Consider the following 13869-nt stretch of genomic DNA (forward strand, 5'->3'; position numbering starts at 1 on the left):
AACAAATTGATAAAAAATTTACAAAAAGACAACATAAATTAAAAAATACATGACTGAGGCTTCTAATGCAGTGAAGAGTAAAGAATGAAGATTAAATCTGTTTTCTATTAGTTGGCAAAATAACAAGTACTGTTAAATATAAAAGAAAGAAGATTTTTTTTATTTGTAGTAAAATAATCAATCATATAAAATTATAAAAAAAAATAAAATAGCTATGTCCAAAAATAACTAAATAAAAAATATTACATATACATAACAATTTTTTTATTTGTTATAAAAAAAAATGAGAAAAAGTTCTTTTTACTTTTTTGTCTCTTGCTTTTTATTTGAATTTTGTTTGAATGCTTTTTTTTATTTGATATTCTTATAATTAATAATTCTTAGATTTGACTTCTACAATTTCTTTTGTAGATTTTTTTAACATGAACAAATTTGCAAAACTAATTAAACCGTCAACAAAATGGCAGCAGAAAACGAGTACTTTTATGACTTTATGTTAATTTTAATTTCATGACCTAATCTTAATTTCAAATTGCCGAAATTGAAATTATGAAATGACAGACACTCACCTAGATTAACTTTTAAACATAAATGTACTGATGAGCGTGAAGATGATTCAGGATCCAAAATGTTGTAACGTAATGCTCTGCATGCAAATTTAGGCTGGAATCGTCCTATGCTGCTCTTCTTTTAGTTTTCGTCACACGAGTTTTCTTTTTAAATGTTATAATTGACATTGTTACTCCATAAAAAAAGGTGGTTGCATATTTTCGTAATTAAGCTTAATAAGGCAATTATATGGAAGCACTTATTTTGTTTTTATCTATAAAATCATCAGTCATGGTATTGATTACTGTTCAATTTAGTAAAGAAAAACCTGATGATGGTCAGAACTTGATCTACAAGTTAAACAACTAATTAAAAGTAAAATAAAGCTAAGCAAATTATGGCAAAATCAGCCTCTTTATCTAGAACATCAAACAAAATCAGAGGTGACTATGTAGCTATAAATGTAGCAACTGATGTTGGATTACATTTTAAATAACGTGAATTATACATTAAAATTGCCATTAAATAAGTGGTCAGATCCAAGTATATAGAATATCAGATCATATGATCATCAAAGAAAATTGAAATTCTATTTTTGAATACAGCGTGTTGTCTACCTTGAATATGGTCCAGCGGTCATACGACGATCTCACCTTTATTTATCGATTTTTGCAATCCCAACAACGTTTCAACGTTTTAAATTACTCACAACACACGGACATCTTGTTAACAAACACATGCTATAATATATAACAAATATGGAATGTATGGAATAATTAAATTAATATCTTCCCCCTTTTTAATTAGAGTTGCCTTTTATTTTTAGTGCTGTGTTGTTGTTGATGTTGTGTTGCTGCTTTGTTCCTTGGTGATTGATAATACGAGTGTACAATTTCATTAAATGAATTGAATTAAAACAGATTGAATAGGTAATTACCAAAAAACTAATTTTTTGACTTCTCACCCCGTCGTCTTTCGAGGCAAAATGTCTTTGAACGAAATTTGCGAGAATGTGAAGATGTCCAGGGAATCAGCACTGCTGGGCAACTATGAGTCAGCCCAGGTCTACTACCAAACAGTTTTGTGTCAGCTCCAGAAGTATATCTCAACACTCACCGATGCCAGTCTAAAATCTAAATGGCAAAAAGTGAGTAAGGTTTTGTTGGTTACAATAATACAATTACAATCACAAATGATACTTGTTTGTTGAAAGATGTTAAAAAGTTAAAAAAAGTAAATGATTAATAAATAAAATAAAATGAAATCATTTTAAAAATTAATAATTTATTAATTTAATTAAATTTATCATTTAATTAATTAAATTACCTGGCTATGTGTTTATAAAATGTTCTACCTCGGAGAACTGGGTCTATGTATGTGTTTAAAACAGTTTCATTTTCTTGATTCAATCCCCACTATAGTCTACGTATACATACATACACACACACATATATATATATATATATATATATATATATATATTTTTTTTTTTCTATATTGAGTGAGAAAGATGTTAATATAATTATAATATTAAAATATTAATATAATTATAATATTATTCAAATTAAAAGTAAAGTCTATGGAACATGACTGTCAGAGTTAGGAATAGGAGCTCAATGTAATAGTTTTGTATGCAATGTTATGTACAGTAATGGTATATAAACTTTCATTTATCATTAATTAATATATAATTAACATTATATGTTTATTATTATTTTGGTTTAGCAAGAATTATTTTAGGACTTTTTTTCTTCTTTGATAGTGGTAATACTTGATTTAAATGTTGAATTGCTTAGTTTAGTTAGTGTGACAAAGAACCAGGTGAAATACTTAAAAACTGGGGTTACTTACATTGCCAAAAACATTTCAGACAAATATTCCAACTTTTTCTAACATTGCCACTTATATTAGTTTTAATTAAGGATATTTAATTACTCATTTATTCTTTTTATTCATGTTTAAACATTTGTTTAAACATTATTTAAAAATAATTTTCTACTCCATTTAAAAGATTCGACAAGAAATAGCAGTAGAACTAGAATCTGTGAAAGACATAAGCAACACATTGGTGGCTTGCAAGAATGCGCCATTAACTTCAAAAAATGAATGCTACCCTACCTTTGAGGAACCTACCAGGGACCCCGACGTGTGGCCACCACCGACTCCAGTCGAAAACAAGTATCAAGTTTTCCTCATTGTTTTTTAATACCAAAATGTTTTAACCAATATATAATCCCATAAGTCTGTTAACATTAATAGCATTTTCAAACTTATTAAAATGTCATCAACATCATAATACTCCTATAATTATTTTTATCATGGTATACGTGTTATCATGGTATAACACATTTCTGAAATAAAAACAATTTTTTTTATAAAATCCTTTTCATCATCATCATCATCATCATCATCATCATGCCATTTCATATAATTTTTTATCATGACATTTCACATGAAAACATCCAAAGCAGTATTGAAGAAATAGATTTTTCTCTCAAACATGCTATTGAAACGTGTGTAATGATTTGTGTGCAGTGCACGTGTCTGACACTTTAAATGATGTTTATTTTATGTTATTTTTATCTGTGAGTGCCTTAAAAGTCGATTCAGTGATTCTAATTTTAACATTTCCTGTAACACGCACTTTATAGATTTGGGGCAAATGCCAGAGGTAAAACTCCAGTTCGAAGAGGCTTTGAACCTCCAAGTCGTGGTGGAAGGTCCCGGCAGAGTGTTCCAAGTGATCTCGGGGGTGCATGTGCGGGTGGCCCTGGCAAGAAACCTGCTGCTGCTGGTGGTGCTGTCGGTGGTGGTTATGCTGCCAAAGGTAGCAAGGCTGCTGCAAAGGTATCTCTAACAATTTTTCATCTGTATTTATTCAGTATTATTTTGAATAAGCTTAATGATATTTTGCGTTTCATTATTTTTTACTGATGCTTGTTTTATTTTATTTTTTCTAATTAGAGTAAAGCAGATGAAGACCCTGATAAGTTCAACCCCTCTGGGTATGATAAAGATTTGGTGGCCAATTTGGAACGAGATATTGTGCAAAGAAATCCAAAAGTTTACTGGTTGACACTTTGCACTTGTTTTGATTAGTTTAAAATTGATTAGTATCAATACATACAATTTTGTTTTTTTTAATTTGATTTTCTCATCAAATATTATTATGTAGTGTGTTTGATTATATCATTCACATGTGTTCAGTAACTCAATATATTTTTTGTAGGGACGACATTGCTGATTTAACAGAGGCCAAGCGACTGCTACAAGAAGCTGTTGTTATGCCTCTATTGGTTCCAGACTTCTTCAAAGGAATCAGAAGGCCTTGGAAGGTCTTTAAATTTTTAATAATTTGTATTTTTTTAAACTTCACGTGCTTTAATAAATTATGTCATAATGTCTCAAAAATGACAATACAAATGAAAATAGATTGATCGCATAACTTCTATTTATTTATTTATTTTGTCAACTTTTGTCAGGGTGTCATGATGGTTGGGCCACCTGGCACTGGTAAAACCTTGCTAGCAAAAGCAGTCGCCACTGAATGTGGTACAACATTCTTCAACGTGTCGGCGTCTGGCCTGACTTCAAAGTATCACGGGGAGTCTGAGAAACTTGTCAGGCTTCTTTTCGAAATGGTTTGTTACTATTTACATTTTTCATTTACTTGTTGAACGATGTTTCCATTTTTAAGAGTTCCTATAAAATTTTTATTTTGGTTTGTTGATAGTGGCTAAAAAATGATAATTTATATTTAATTCAATACTGAAGAAGAATTTTTTTGCAATCTGAAATAGATTCATTAATAAAAACTACAAAATGTATGCATAAATCTGAACTGCAATGATGTATGAACGTAACAGGCTCGTTTCTATGCCCCGAGCACCATATTCTTTGATGAAATTGATTCGATATGTGGCAGGAGAGGTGCCGACAACGAACATGAAGCTAGTCGCAGAGTCAAAACAGAGCTCCTCATTCAGATGGATGGTTGGTTGCAACGTTTTTTAGACTTAATTCTGATAAAACTTGTCCTGATTTTTACTTGCTTATTCTTCTAAACTTGTACCATCATTTAGATAAGTGTGAAATGTTTTAAAAATGAACTGCAAACAGGAGTGACGGGGGCAACAGGATTGGATGAGGACCCCACGAAAATTGTCATGGTACTTGCAGCTACAAACTTCCCATGGGACATTGATGAGGCTTTGAGAAGGAGGTTGGAGAAGAGGATCTACATCCCACTACCCAATGGTTCATTTACTTTCTCTACTCGTTTTTTTCGCATGTACTTTAATTAAAAGTCAAATCTGATATATTTATTAGATTTTTTATTGCTGCATGCATGTATTTGAAATGAGGCTATCTTATTTGTTTCAGCCGAAGGACGGAGGAAGTTGTTGGACATCAGTCTGAAAGAAATTGAACTGACCAAAGATGTGGACCTCGACAAGATTGCAGAACTGCTGGACGGATACTCTGGTGCTGACATAACTAACGTCTGCAGGTTAATTTTTAACTCTACTTTCTATTTTATTCAACTAAATTTTTATAAATAATTAATACATAGATTCCTATATATTTTAATTGGTCGAACATTTTATTTTATTTAAATTAACAAAGTCATTGTGCCAAATATTAAATTTTTTATTGACAATGTATTTCAGCGTCTCCACAGCAAGCAATCAATGTTATATCAATACAGTTTAGCTATAATACAGTCATGTTAAGCTCTGTAAAATTGAAAAGGTTCTAGGACAACTGTTTTTAAGTATTTTTAACGTGTTCTAACGTTTCGTGCGCATTAAATAAGCGATGAAAGGCTGTGGCAAAGTTATAATGTCTCTCTTTTTTTAAATAATTATATAACTTAGCTACGTAATTATATTTTCTCATACAAACTACTTCTTTAAACAGACTAATCATGATTAGTAATCATATATATTGATATATATTCTAATGATTAAGCTGTCTGCGGACTCAATCAACTCAGATTTTGTAAAACAACCATTTAAACCAAACACTTCATCTAGAAATACTAACTAAAATTTTTTCAATATATCCACTGTTTCGTTCTTAACAACATTTAAATGATCCCAATACTCACACGATGCGAACAGAGATGCGGCCATGATGTCTATGCGTCGACGAATCCAAGGTCTGAAGCCAGATGAAATCCGAAACATCCCGAAGGAAGAACTGATGGCGCCAACGACAATGGAGGACATGATGGTTGCTCTGAAGCACGTTAGCAAAACTGTGTCAGCCGCTGACCTCGAGAAGTACGAAAAGTGGATGTCGGAGTTCGGATCCGTGTGAATGAATAATAACATATACAATGCACCGTCGTCCTCTCGTCACGAAATAACTTTGTTAGTCATCAATTTTTATTGAAAAGTTTATTGCTCACTACATGATAAAAAAAATCATGGTTCCTGTTGTTTTATCAATGCCTGTCGAACATTTTTTTGTTTTTTTTTAATCGTTAGGTTTTTCATTTTGTTATAATTCCTCGTAAGCACAATACCATCCAATGTAGTTTTATGTAATTCTTGTTTGTAAAACTTCATGTCATTTTGTTTTGAACGTTTCTAAAGAATATTTAAAAATGAGATGAGCTCAGCAACATTAGCCGTACAGTACCAACGTAAGAACAATTTAAAAAATATTATTGGTGATGTTCATTATTGTCTGGGTGGTGTCGAAGAAAGAAAATGTTCAACTGTTTCAATTCTTATCACATCTTGCAGTACCTACTGGTTCCATTGAGTATATTTTGTAATATTAGTTTATTAGTTTTAATTTGAGTGCTTCAAATATTATAATGCGTAAATTGTAGTAATTGTTCTTGGGGTGTATGTTGATAACCGGTGTGCAAAAGTTTCAGCAAGGTCTCAATAAAATGTCAGCGGTAGGCAGCTTGATGATTTAGTGCTTAATTTTTGTTTCAAGTTCTAGTTGGTGTTGCTTTGAAAATGTGTCAAACACATTTATTTTGTTGTGGAAAGCTTTGTTCACTATGTTTAAAAATGAAATGCTAGTGAAATGAGCTTTTTAGTTCAAGTTATTTTTTTTGCCTAAAATGATAATCTTATTAGTTTAGTAAAGATTGCATGTTTGTTTTAATGCTGTTCGTATGATTTAAATTTAAAATAACTTGAGTTTTGTACACGGTTTAGTGATCTGTTCCTCAGTGCATATGCATGCTTAGAGATGTTAACAGCGGAAGTCATTGTAGGTCTGCTGCTAATTTATTCAATTTCAACTTTCCTTTCATCACTGTTTGCCTGTATGTTGTAACTAACGCTTCATTTAAATTTTTTAATTCAACTTTTTGATGTTATATTCCAAAATTTGCTTTACAGCTTTATGAATAATTTGTTTTGAAAAGTCTTTTGTGATCACTTACCATGTTTTCAATAGATGATACATTTGTTTTCGAAAGTTCTGGTAGAGAAAACTATTGGTACAATAAGTACCCTTGTAAGATTTGTGTAGGCGGGTGAGTTGTGTTGTATATGTGCGTGCAATTGTGCCGATGTTTGTGTAACTGTATCCGAGACACGTGTTTCTGCAGCGTTGATGTAACAATGTTAAATTCAATATATTTTTTCTATACACAATACACGTTTTTTTGATCAAAAGAAATAGGTACAGGATGACTGCAAGGAGTGATAGTAAAAAATGGTGGTAATTTTTAACAGAGGCAAAATTACAGTTATTAGTACATGTACATGAGTCTCCTCAAGTACAAGTACTTTAAATCGGTGTTTGACATATACCTTTAAAACTTGATTCAATTCTACAACAAAAACCAAGTACAAGTAGTATCACGGAACAGCTGGCATTAGATTGAAAAATTTTATATAATTAATAACATTGAGTTGCCCATAGAAATTGATGTGAACTTTCGTGTTGCGTTTGTCTTATTACATTCCATAAGGGTGGCCTGATTCCCTAGTTGTTAAGGTCGCCTCGCCTAGTTCTGTTAAGTAGTGACCGAGTTCGAATATGACAAAAGGATACAGGCCTATCGCCTCTGTTATGCATCGTTTAGGACGTTTTCAAATTTATATACGCACTACAGGGTTGTCATATATACAGGGTTAGACTTGGGAATTTAAGTTTATTTTTGCAAGTTTTCGGTTCTTTTGTTTACATAAGCAAAGCGATAATATATGTAACGTTATAACTCGGTAGATGACCGCCAGATTACACGTTTTAATCATATTGTATGATTCATATTGGAATACATATTAATATTATTGTAATGTTTTAATATCTTTTTTTATAACTTATTTTTTGTTTAAATAACTCGCGATGTTCAACGAGAGCAGCCCAATGTGTGGTGTGTGCAGTGAAATTTTATCAAAATATAAATGTCCGAAATGTTACTTGAGGTACTGCTCGTTGTCGTGTTACAAGCAACACAGAGACTCGTGTGCGCTTGGAAAAGTAAAAAGTAATGATGGTGGCAGCAAGCCCACCGAATCACTTCAGCAACACACACTGCCATTGACTTCATCGTGTGCCAGTGCTAAACGTGAAACCAATGGGCTGTTAAACACTGTTGAAATCGAAACCGACTCTGAAGATGATAAAGTTGATGAAGAAAAGTTGGAAAAACTTTGGAAGTCTAAAGAATTGCAATTGATGTTGTCCAATAATCATTTGAAGGATTTGATCAAACATTTAAATGAATCAACAGAGCCGGGAGATGAAATTCAGAAACTTATGGGCATACCAATTTTTCGAGAGTTTGCTGAGCTTTGCTTGAAAAATGTTGATAAACGAAATTTATCGCAGCTTAACCCTAGTATTGTAGAAATAGAAAGTGATCAACTCTAAATAAATGAATCATTATCATTGATATAGAAGACCATTATTATTATTTTAATTATTTATATTTATTGATAGTCAGATTGTATGCATGACTTATTCTTTTATTTGATGCATATATTTTATAGACTATCGTTCATAAATGTAGATATATAGAGTAGCATAATGAAAGGAAAGAAATTTTATTTCATTTCAAATAATTTTTTAATACAAACTGATTCAAAACAAGCCAAAAATTTTATGGAAAATGATATGAGCTTCAGAATGGTGTTAAAGACAAACTACTTCAACTTACAGTCCACATTCTCCATTTGATGACCAATAAAAAGTGGCTACATTGCCTACATTTGTGCTGGGTGGGTGGGGTGGAGATTAGTGACTTTTTTTTGTTATGATATTATATTATAATTTATTATACAATATTATAATTGGAATTACTTGATCACAAATAATTTCAATGTATATATTAATTTTATTTTGTCTTTGCATATAATTTGCAAAAATTTTGTTTAGCATTTATCAGATACTTCGACGAATATATAAAATTTAATAATAGTTTGGGTATTTATTTTGTAAAATCAATAAAATCTTTTACTATAAAGCATATATGCTTACGAAGCTCAGTACTATGACCACAAAATTATTGTTAAAAATTGAAATATATTGATTAACATAACGCAACGATTATACTGAAAATACGCATGTGAAAATCACAACAGAACTGAATTAAAGAAGATTATGAAAAATGAATAAATATATGAAATTATGAATTTAAACGAATAAATTGCACGAAATCAATATAAAAAACTAAAACTTGAATCTGAACTAATAATCTTAACCTGAATTCGACATGGTAAAAAAATGCTTAAGGTCTGCACTGGGAAACAGCACCAGATGACCTTAACTGCAAGGCAACCACGCAGCCAAATACCAAGTACAAAGAATTAAAAATGCTAATAAATCAATTAAATGCATCTATGCTAGATTTTATATTAAATAACAAATAGCCTTCAATTGCGTCTTCCAGAAAGCAGGTAATTTGCAAGTCGTAGTCCTCACTATCATCTTCACCCGGCCTCTAGAATGTATTTATATCTCTCTCTTCATCTCTTGAAATTGTTCGAAGTATGAGCAGTTTTTATTGTCATTAATATGGTAAATATTTTTCTTTCAGGTCTACACCTTTAATATCAGCAGCAATGTTCTTCGTTGCCCATGTTGCCATGTCCCAGTTGGCACAGTGGATTGCTAACCGACTCCGGTAATAAAAAATTTCCGATTCTGACACTGGTTATAACAACGATTTGAGAGTTCAACGGCTTGAAGAACGTCGCTTTAATGATAGAACTCTTCAGAACACTTCCAAATAATGGAACCTATGAGAGCCTCTGAGTTTTCATCTACCTAATGCTTATAATCTACATGAGGCTGCAAGCTTGCATCAGCAGTTCATAAACGGTTGCATAAATATAATTTAATTATTCGAAAACTGATTTAAATATTTTAGCTTTTGTGTCAAGCAAAAAAAACTTATAAGCAACTTAATCGATTTACTTGAAACAAAAGGGAAAAAAGCAAAATCGTAACACATATTCTCAGTATTTAGTCTGTGTTTTCAAAGTTCAAAGTGATTTAAATATTTTAGCTTTTTGTCAAGCAAAAAAAACTTATAAGCAACTTAATTGATTTACTTGAAACAAAAGGGAAAAAAGCAAAATCGTAACACATATTCTCAGTATTTAGTCTGTGTTTTCAAAGTTCAAACAAATGTTTTTTAAAACTTGAAATTATTGTACATGCCTCAATAGTGTTCTTCATAATTTATCTCTATGTCTTTCTTCGATTATCGCTTGGTCTGATTCTATGTGTCTTAAACTTAATCCTTCTAAGTTTGAATTAATTTGTTTTAATAAATCTAAACACTCAATTACTATTCCTCCTATTATCTTACCTGATTCTAAAACTCTTGATGTCTCTCATAAGTTTCGTAGTCTAGGTTTTATCTTTGATTCTACTATGTCTCTCTCTTCTCAGATTAATAGTGTTGCTAGAAGTTCTTACTTTCATCTACGTAGAATAAAAAAACTTTTGCCTTTTCTTGATGATCCTACTCTTCTCCTTCTTGTTACTTCGTTAGTCTTATCTAGGATTGATTATTGTAACTCGCTCTACTATGGTCTTCCTGACTCTATACTCTATCCTTTAAGTAAAGCTTTTAACTCTGCTGCTCGTCTAGTTGCTCGTGCCCCTTTCTTTTCTCATATATCTCCATATCTTGTTCTCTTGCACTGGCTACCTATAAAATATAGAATAATTTTTAAAATTTGCACGTTCATGTATAAGTCTCAATCTAAATTATTTCCTAAGTACTTATCAGATATATTAATTGAACCTAAACGCCCCGGTTTACGATCGTCTTCTTCTTCTCGCTTTTTCTTAACTCGTGTTAAACACTCTTTTGCCAAATCTGCTTTTGCTTTTTCTGGTCCTTTTCTCTGGAACTCTCTACCTACTTCTCTAACTATTTCTCCATCACTTGCGAAGTTCAGAGCGGATCTCAAGACCCATCTGTTTTCAAAATTCATTGAGGAGCGCTGTTGAACATCACGGAAATAGCGCTTTATAAGCTAATTGATTGATTGATTAATTGATTGATTGATTTGCCACCATAACTACATCCACGTCACATATCATTGGCTTATTATACACACGATTGTTTGATAGTCATCTGAACATTGTCATTCATTATATTTAGTTTGTAAAAAAACGTTCAATAAATCTTCAGCTATGCAAAGATCACGCGACACAAAACAACAGGAATCATGAGGACAACCACATATTGGTGACTTAATTGCATGGATGCTAAATTCTTTTGACCTGCTGATAAAATTGTAGAATTAATAAGTAAATTCAATATTAACTGAGTGTCCTTTGGATACCATTTAAAAAAACTCATTTATCATGTCGCAAAATTATTTTTACACGCAATCTTCACGCAAACATTTACCTATTCCAGTAGTACTCATCGAGGGCCGGTTGGTTGTTTTTTCGGGTTCAACTGAATAGGGAAGGAAATTTAAAAAATTAATTTAATAAATTTGTATAAAAAATTTTCATCAATTGTGAACGCAAACCTTTACCTATTCCAGAACTCATCGAAGGTAGGTTGGTCGTTCTTTCGGGTTCAAATAAATAGGGAAGATAATTTAAAAAATTTAAATGTTAATAAATTCGTATAAAACATTTTCCTGAATTGTGAACACGCCGATCGCAAACATTTACCTATTCCAGAACTCATCGAAGGCAGGTTGGTTGTTCTTTCGGGTTCAACTGAATAAGGTAATTTAAAAAATAAATTTTTTAATAAATTCGTATAAAGAATTTTCATGAATTGTGAACAAGCCGATCGCAAACATTTACCTATTCCAGAACTCATCGAAGGCAGGTTGGTTGTTTTTTCGGGTTCAACTGAATAAGGTAATTTAAAAAATTAATTTGTTAATAAATAAAACATTTTTATGAATTGTGAACACGCCTATCGCAAACATTAACCTATTCCAGAACTCATCGAAGGCAGGTTGGTTGTTCTTTCGGGTTCAACTGAATAGAGGAGGTAATTTATAAAATTAATTTGTTAACAAATTTTGAAAAAACATTTTTATGAATTGTGAACACGCCGATCGCAAACATTAACCTATTCCAGAACTCATTGAAGGCAGGTTAGTTGTTTTTTCGGGTTCAACTGAATAGGGAAGATAATTTAAAAAATTTAAATGTTAATAAATTCGTATAAAACATTTTCCTGAATTGTGAACACGCCGATCGCAAACATTTACCTATTCCAGAACTCATCGAAGGCAGGTTGGTTGTTCTTTCGGGTTCAACTGAATAAGGTAATTTAAAAAATAAATTTTTTAATAAATTCGTATAAAGAATTTTCATGAATTGTGAACACGCCGATCGCAAACATTTACCTATTCCAGAACTCATCGAAGGCAGGTTGGTTGTTTTTTTGGGTTCAACTGAATAAGGTAATTTAAAAAATTAATTTGTTAATAAATAAAACATTTTTATGAATTGTGAACACGCCTATCGCAAACATTAACCTATTCCAGAACTCATCGAAGGCAGGTTGGTTGTTCTTTCGGGTTCAACTGAATAGAGGAGGTAATTTATAAAATTAATTTGTTAACAAATTTTGAAAAAAACATTTTTATGAATTGTGAACACGCCGATCGCAAACATTAACCTATTCCAGAACTCATCGAAGGCAGGTTGGTTGTTCTTTCGGGTTCAACTGAATAGGGAAGATAATTTAAAAAATTTAAATGTTAATAAATTCGTATAAAACATTTTCCTGAATTGTGAACACGCCGATCGCAAACATTTACCTATTCCAGAACTCATCGAAGGCAGGTTGGTTGTTCTTTCGGGTTCAACTGAATAAGGTAATTTAAAAAATAAATTTTTTAATAAATTCGTATAAAGAATTTTCATGAATTGTGAACACGCCGATCGCAAACATTTACCTATTCCAGAACTCATCGAAGGCAGGTTGGTTGTTTTTTTGGGTTCAACTGAATAAGGTAATTTAAAAAATTAATTTGTTAATAAATAAAACATTTTTATGAATTGTGAACACGCCTATCGCAAACATTAACCTATTCCAGAACTCATCGAAGGCAGGTTGGTTGTTTTTTTGGGTTCAACTGAATAAGGTAATTTAAAAAATTAATTTGTTAATAAATAAAACATTTTTATGAATTGTGAACACGCCTATCGCAAACATTAACCTATTCCAGAACTCATCGAAGGCAGGTTGGTTGTTCTTTCGGGTTCAACTGAATAGAGGAGGTAATTTATAAAATTAATTTGTTAACAAATTTTGAAAAAACATTTTCCTGAATTGTGAACACGCCGATCGCAAACATTAACCTATTCCAGAACTCATCGAAGGCAGGTTGGTTGTTCTTTCGGGTTCAACTGAATAGGGAAGATAATTTAAAAAATTTAAATGTTAATAAATTCGTATAAAACATTTTCCTGAATTGTGAACACGCCGATCGCAAACATTAACCTATTCCAGAACTCATCGAAGGCAGGTTGGTTGTTCTTTCGGGTCCAACTGAATAGAGGAGGTAATTTATAAAATTAATTTGTTAACAAATTTTGAAAAAACATTTTTATGAATTGTGAACACGCCGATCGCAAACATTAACCTATTCCAGAACTCATCGAAGGCAGGTTGGTTGTTTTTTCGGGTTCAACTGAATAGGGAAGATAATTTAAAAAATTTAAATGTTAATAAATTTGTATAAAACATTTTCCTGAGTTGTGAACACGCCGATCGCAAACATTTACCTATTCCAGAACTCATCGAACGCAGAACAATTAAAATATTGGAGACATCTAAATTTTTTTTAAATGCATACCAGTGATATGATTGCATATCTTGTAAAAAAAACTTGATTTTAAAAA

The 13869-nt window shown here is 31.5% G+C and overlaps 3 protein-coding genes across 3 annotated transcripts; all 3 read left to right on the forward strand.

Annotated features, from left to right (window-relative positions):
• Window positions 1–1534: 1534 nt before the first annotated feature.
• HELRODRAFT_156140 (hypothetical protein) lies at window positions 1535–5871 on the forward strand (the record flags this gene model as incomplete). Its single annotated transcript, XM_009032295.1, has 11 exons — window positions 1535–1696; window positions 2561–2746; window positions 3018–3019; window positions 3201–3396; window positions 3514–3620; window positions 3779–3884; window positions 4032–4190; window positions 4416–4542; window positions 4669–4806; window positions 4933–5059; window positions 5673–5871. 11 exons carry the CDS (start codon window positions 1535–1537, stop codon window positions 5869–5871), a joined length of 1509 nt encoding a protein of 502 aa, XP_009030543.1.
• A 1866-nt stretch (window positions 5872–7737) lies between these two features.
• On the forward strand, window positions 7738–9171 carry HELRODRAFT_185198 (hypothetical protein). The gene is made up of 2 exons (XM_009032296.1): window positions 7738–8969; window positions 9003–9171. The coding sequence occupies exon 1, from the start codon at window positions 7873–7875 to the stop codon at window positions 8398–8400; it is 528 nt and encodes a 175-aa protein (XP_009030544.1). The 5' UTR covers window positions 7738–7872; the 3' UTR covers window positions 8401–8969; window positions 9003–9171.
• Window positions 9172–11777: 2606 nt separating this feature from the next.
• HELRODRAFT_165798 (hypothetical protein) lies at window positions 11778–13382 on the forward strand (the record flags this gene model as incomplete). Its single annotated transcript, XM_009032297.1, has 12 exons — window positions 11778–11836; window positions 11953–11968; window positions 12095–12110; window positions 12237–12252; window positions 12325–12390; window positions 12507–12522; window positions 12650–12665; window positions 12792–12807; window positions 12880–12945; window positions 13062–13077; window positions 13194–13209; window positions 13336–13382. 12 exons carry the CDS (start codon window positions 11778–11780, stop codon window positions 13380–13382), a joined length of 366 nt encoding a protein of 121 aa, XP_009030545.1.
• Between the last annotated feature and the right edge of the window lie 487 nt (window positions 13383–13869).

The sequence above is a fragment of the Helobdella robusta genome (genome assembly GCF_000326865.2).
Source record: "Helobdella robusta unplaced genomic scaffold HELROscaffold_8, whole genome shotgun sequence".
NCBI lineage: Eukaryota > Metazoa > Annelida > Clitellata > Rhynchobdellida > Glossiphoniidae > Helobdella > Helobdella robusta.

Coding starts and splice junctions, on each gene's coding strand:
- HELRODRAFT_185198 (XM_009032296.1), top strand. CDS start 7,873: ATGTTCAACGAGAGCAGCCCAATGTGTGGTGTGTGCAGTGAAATTTTA.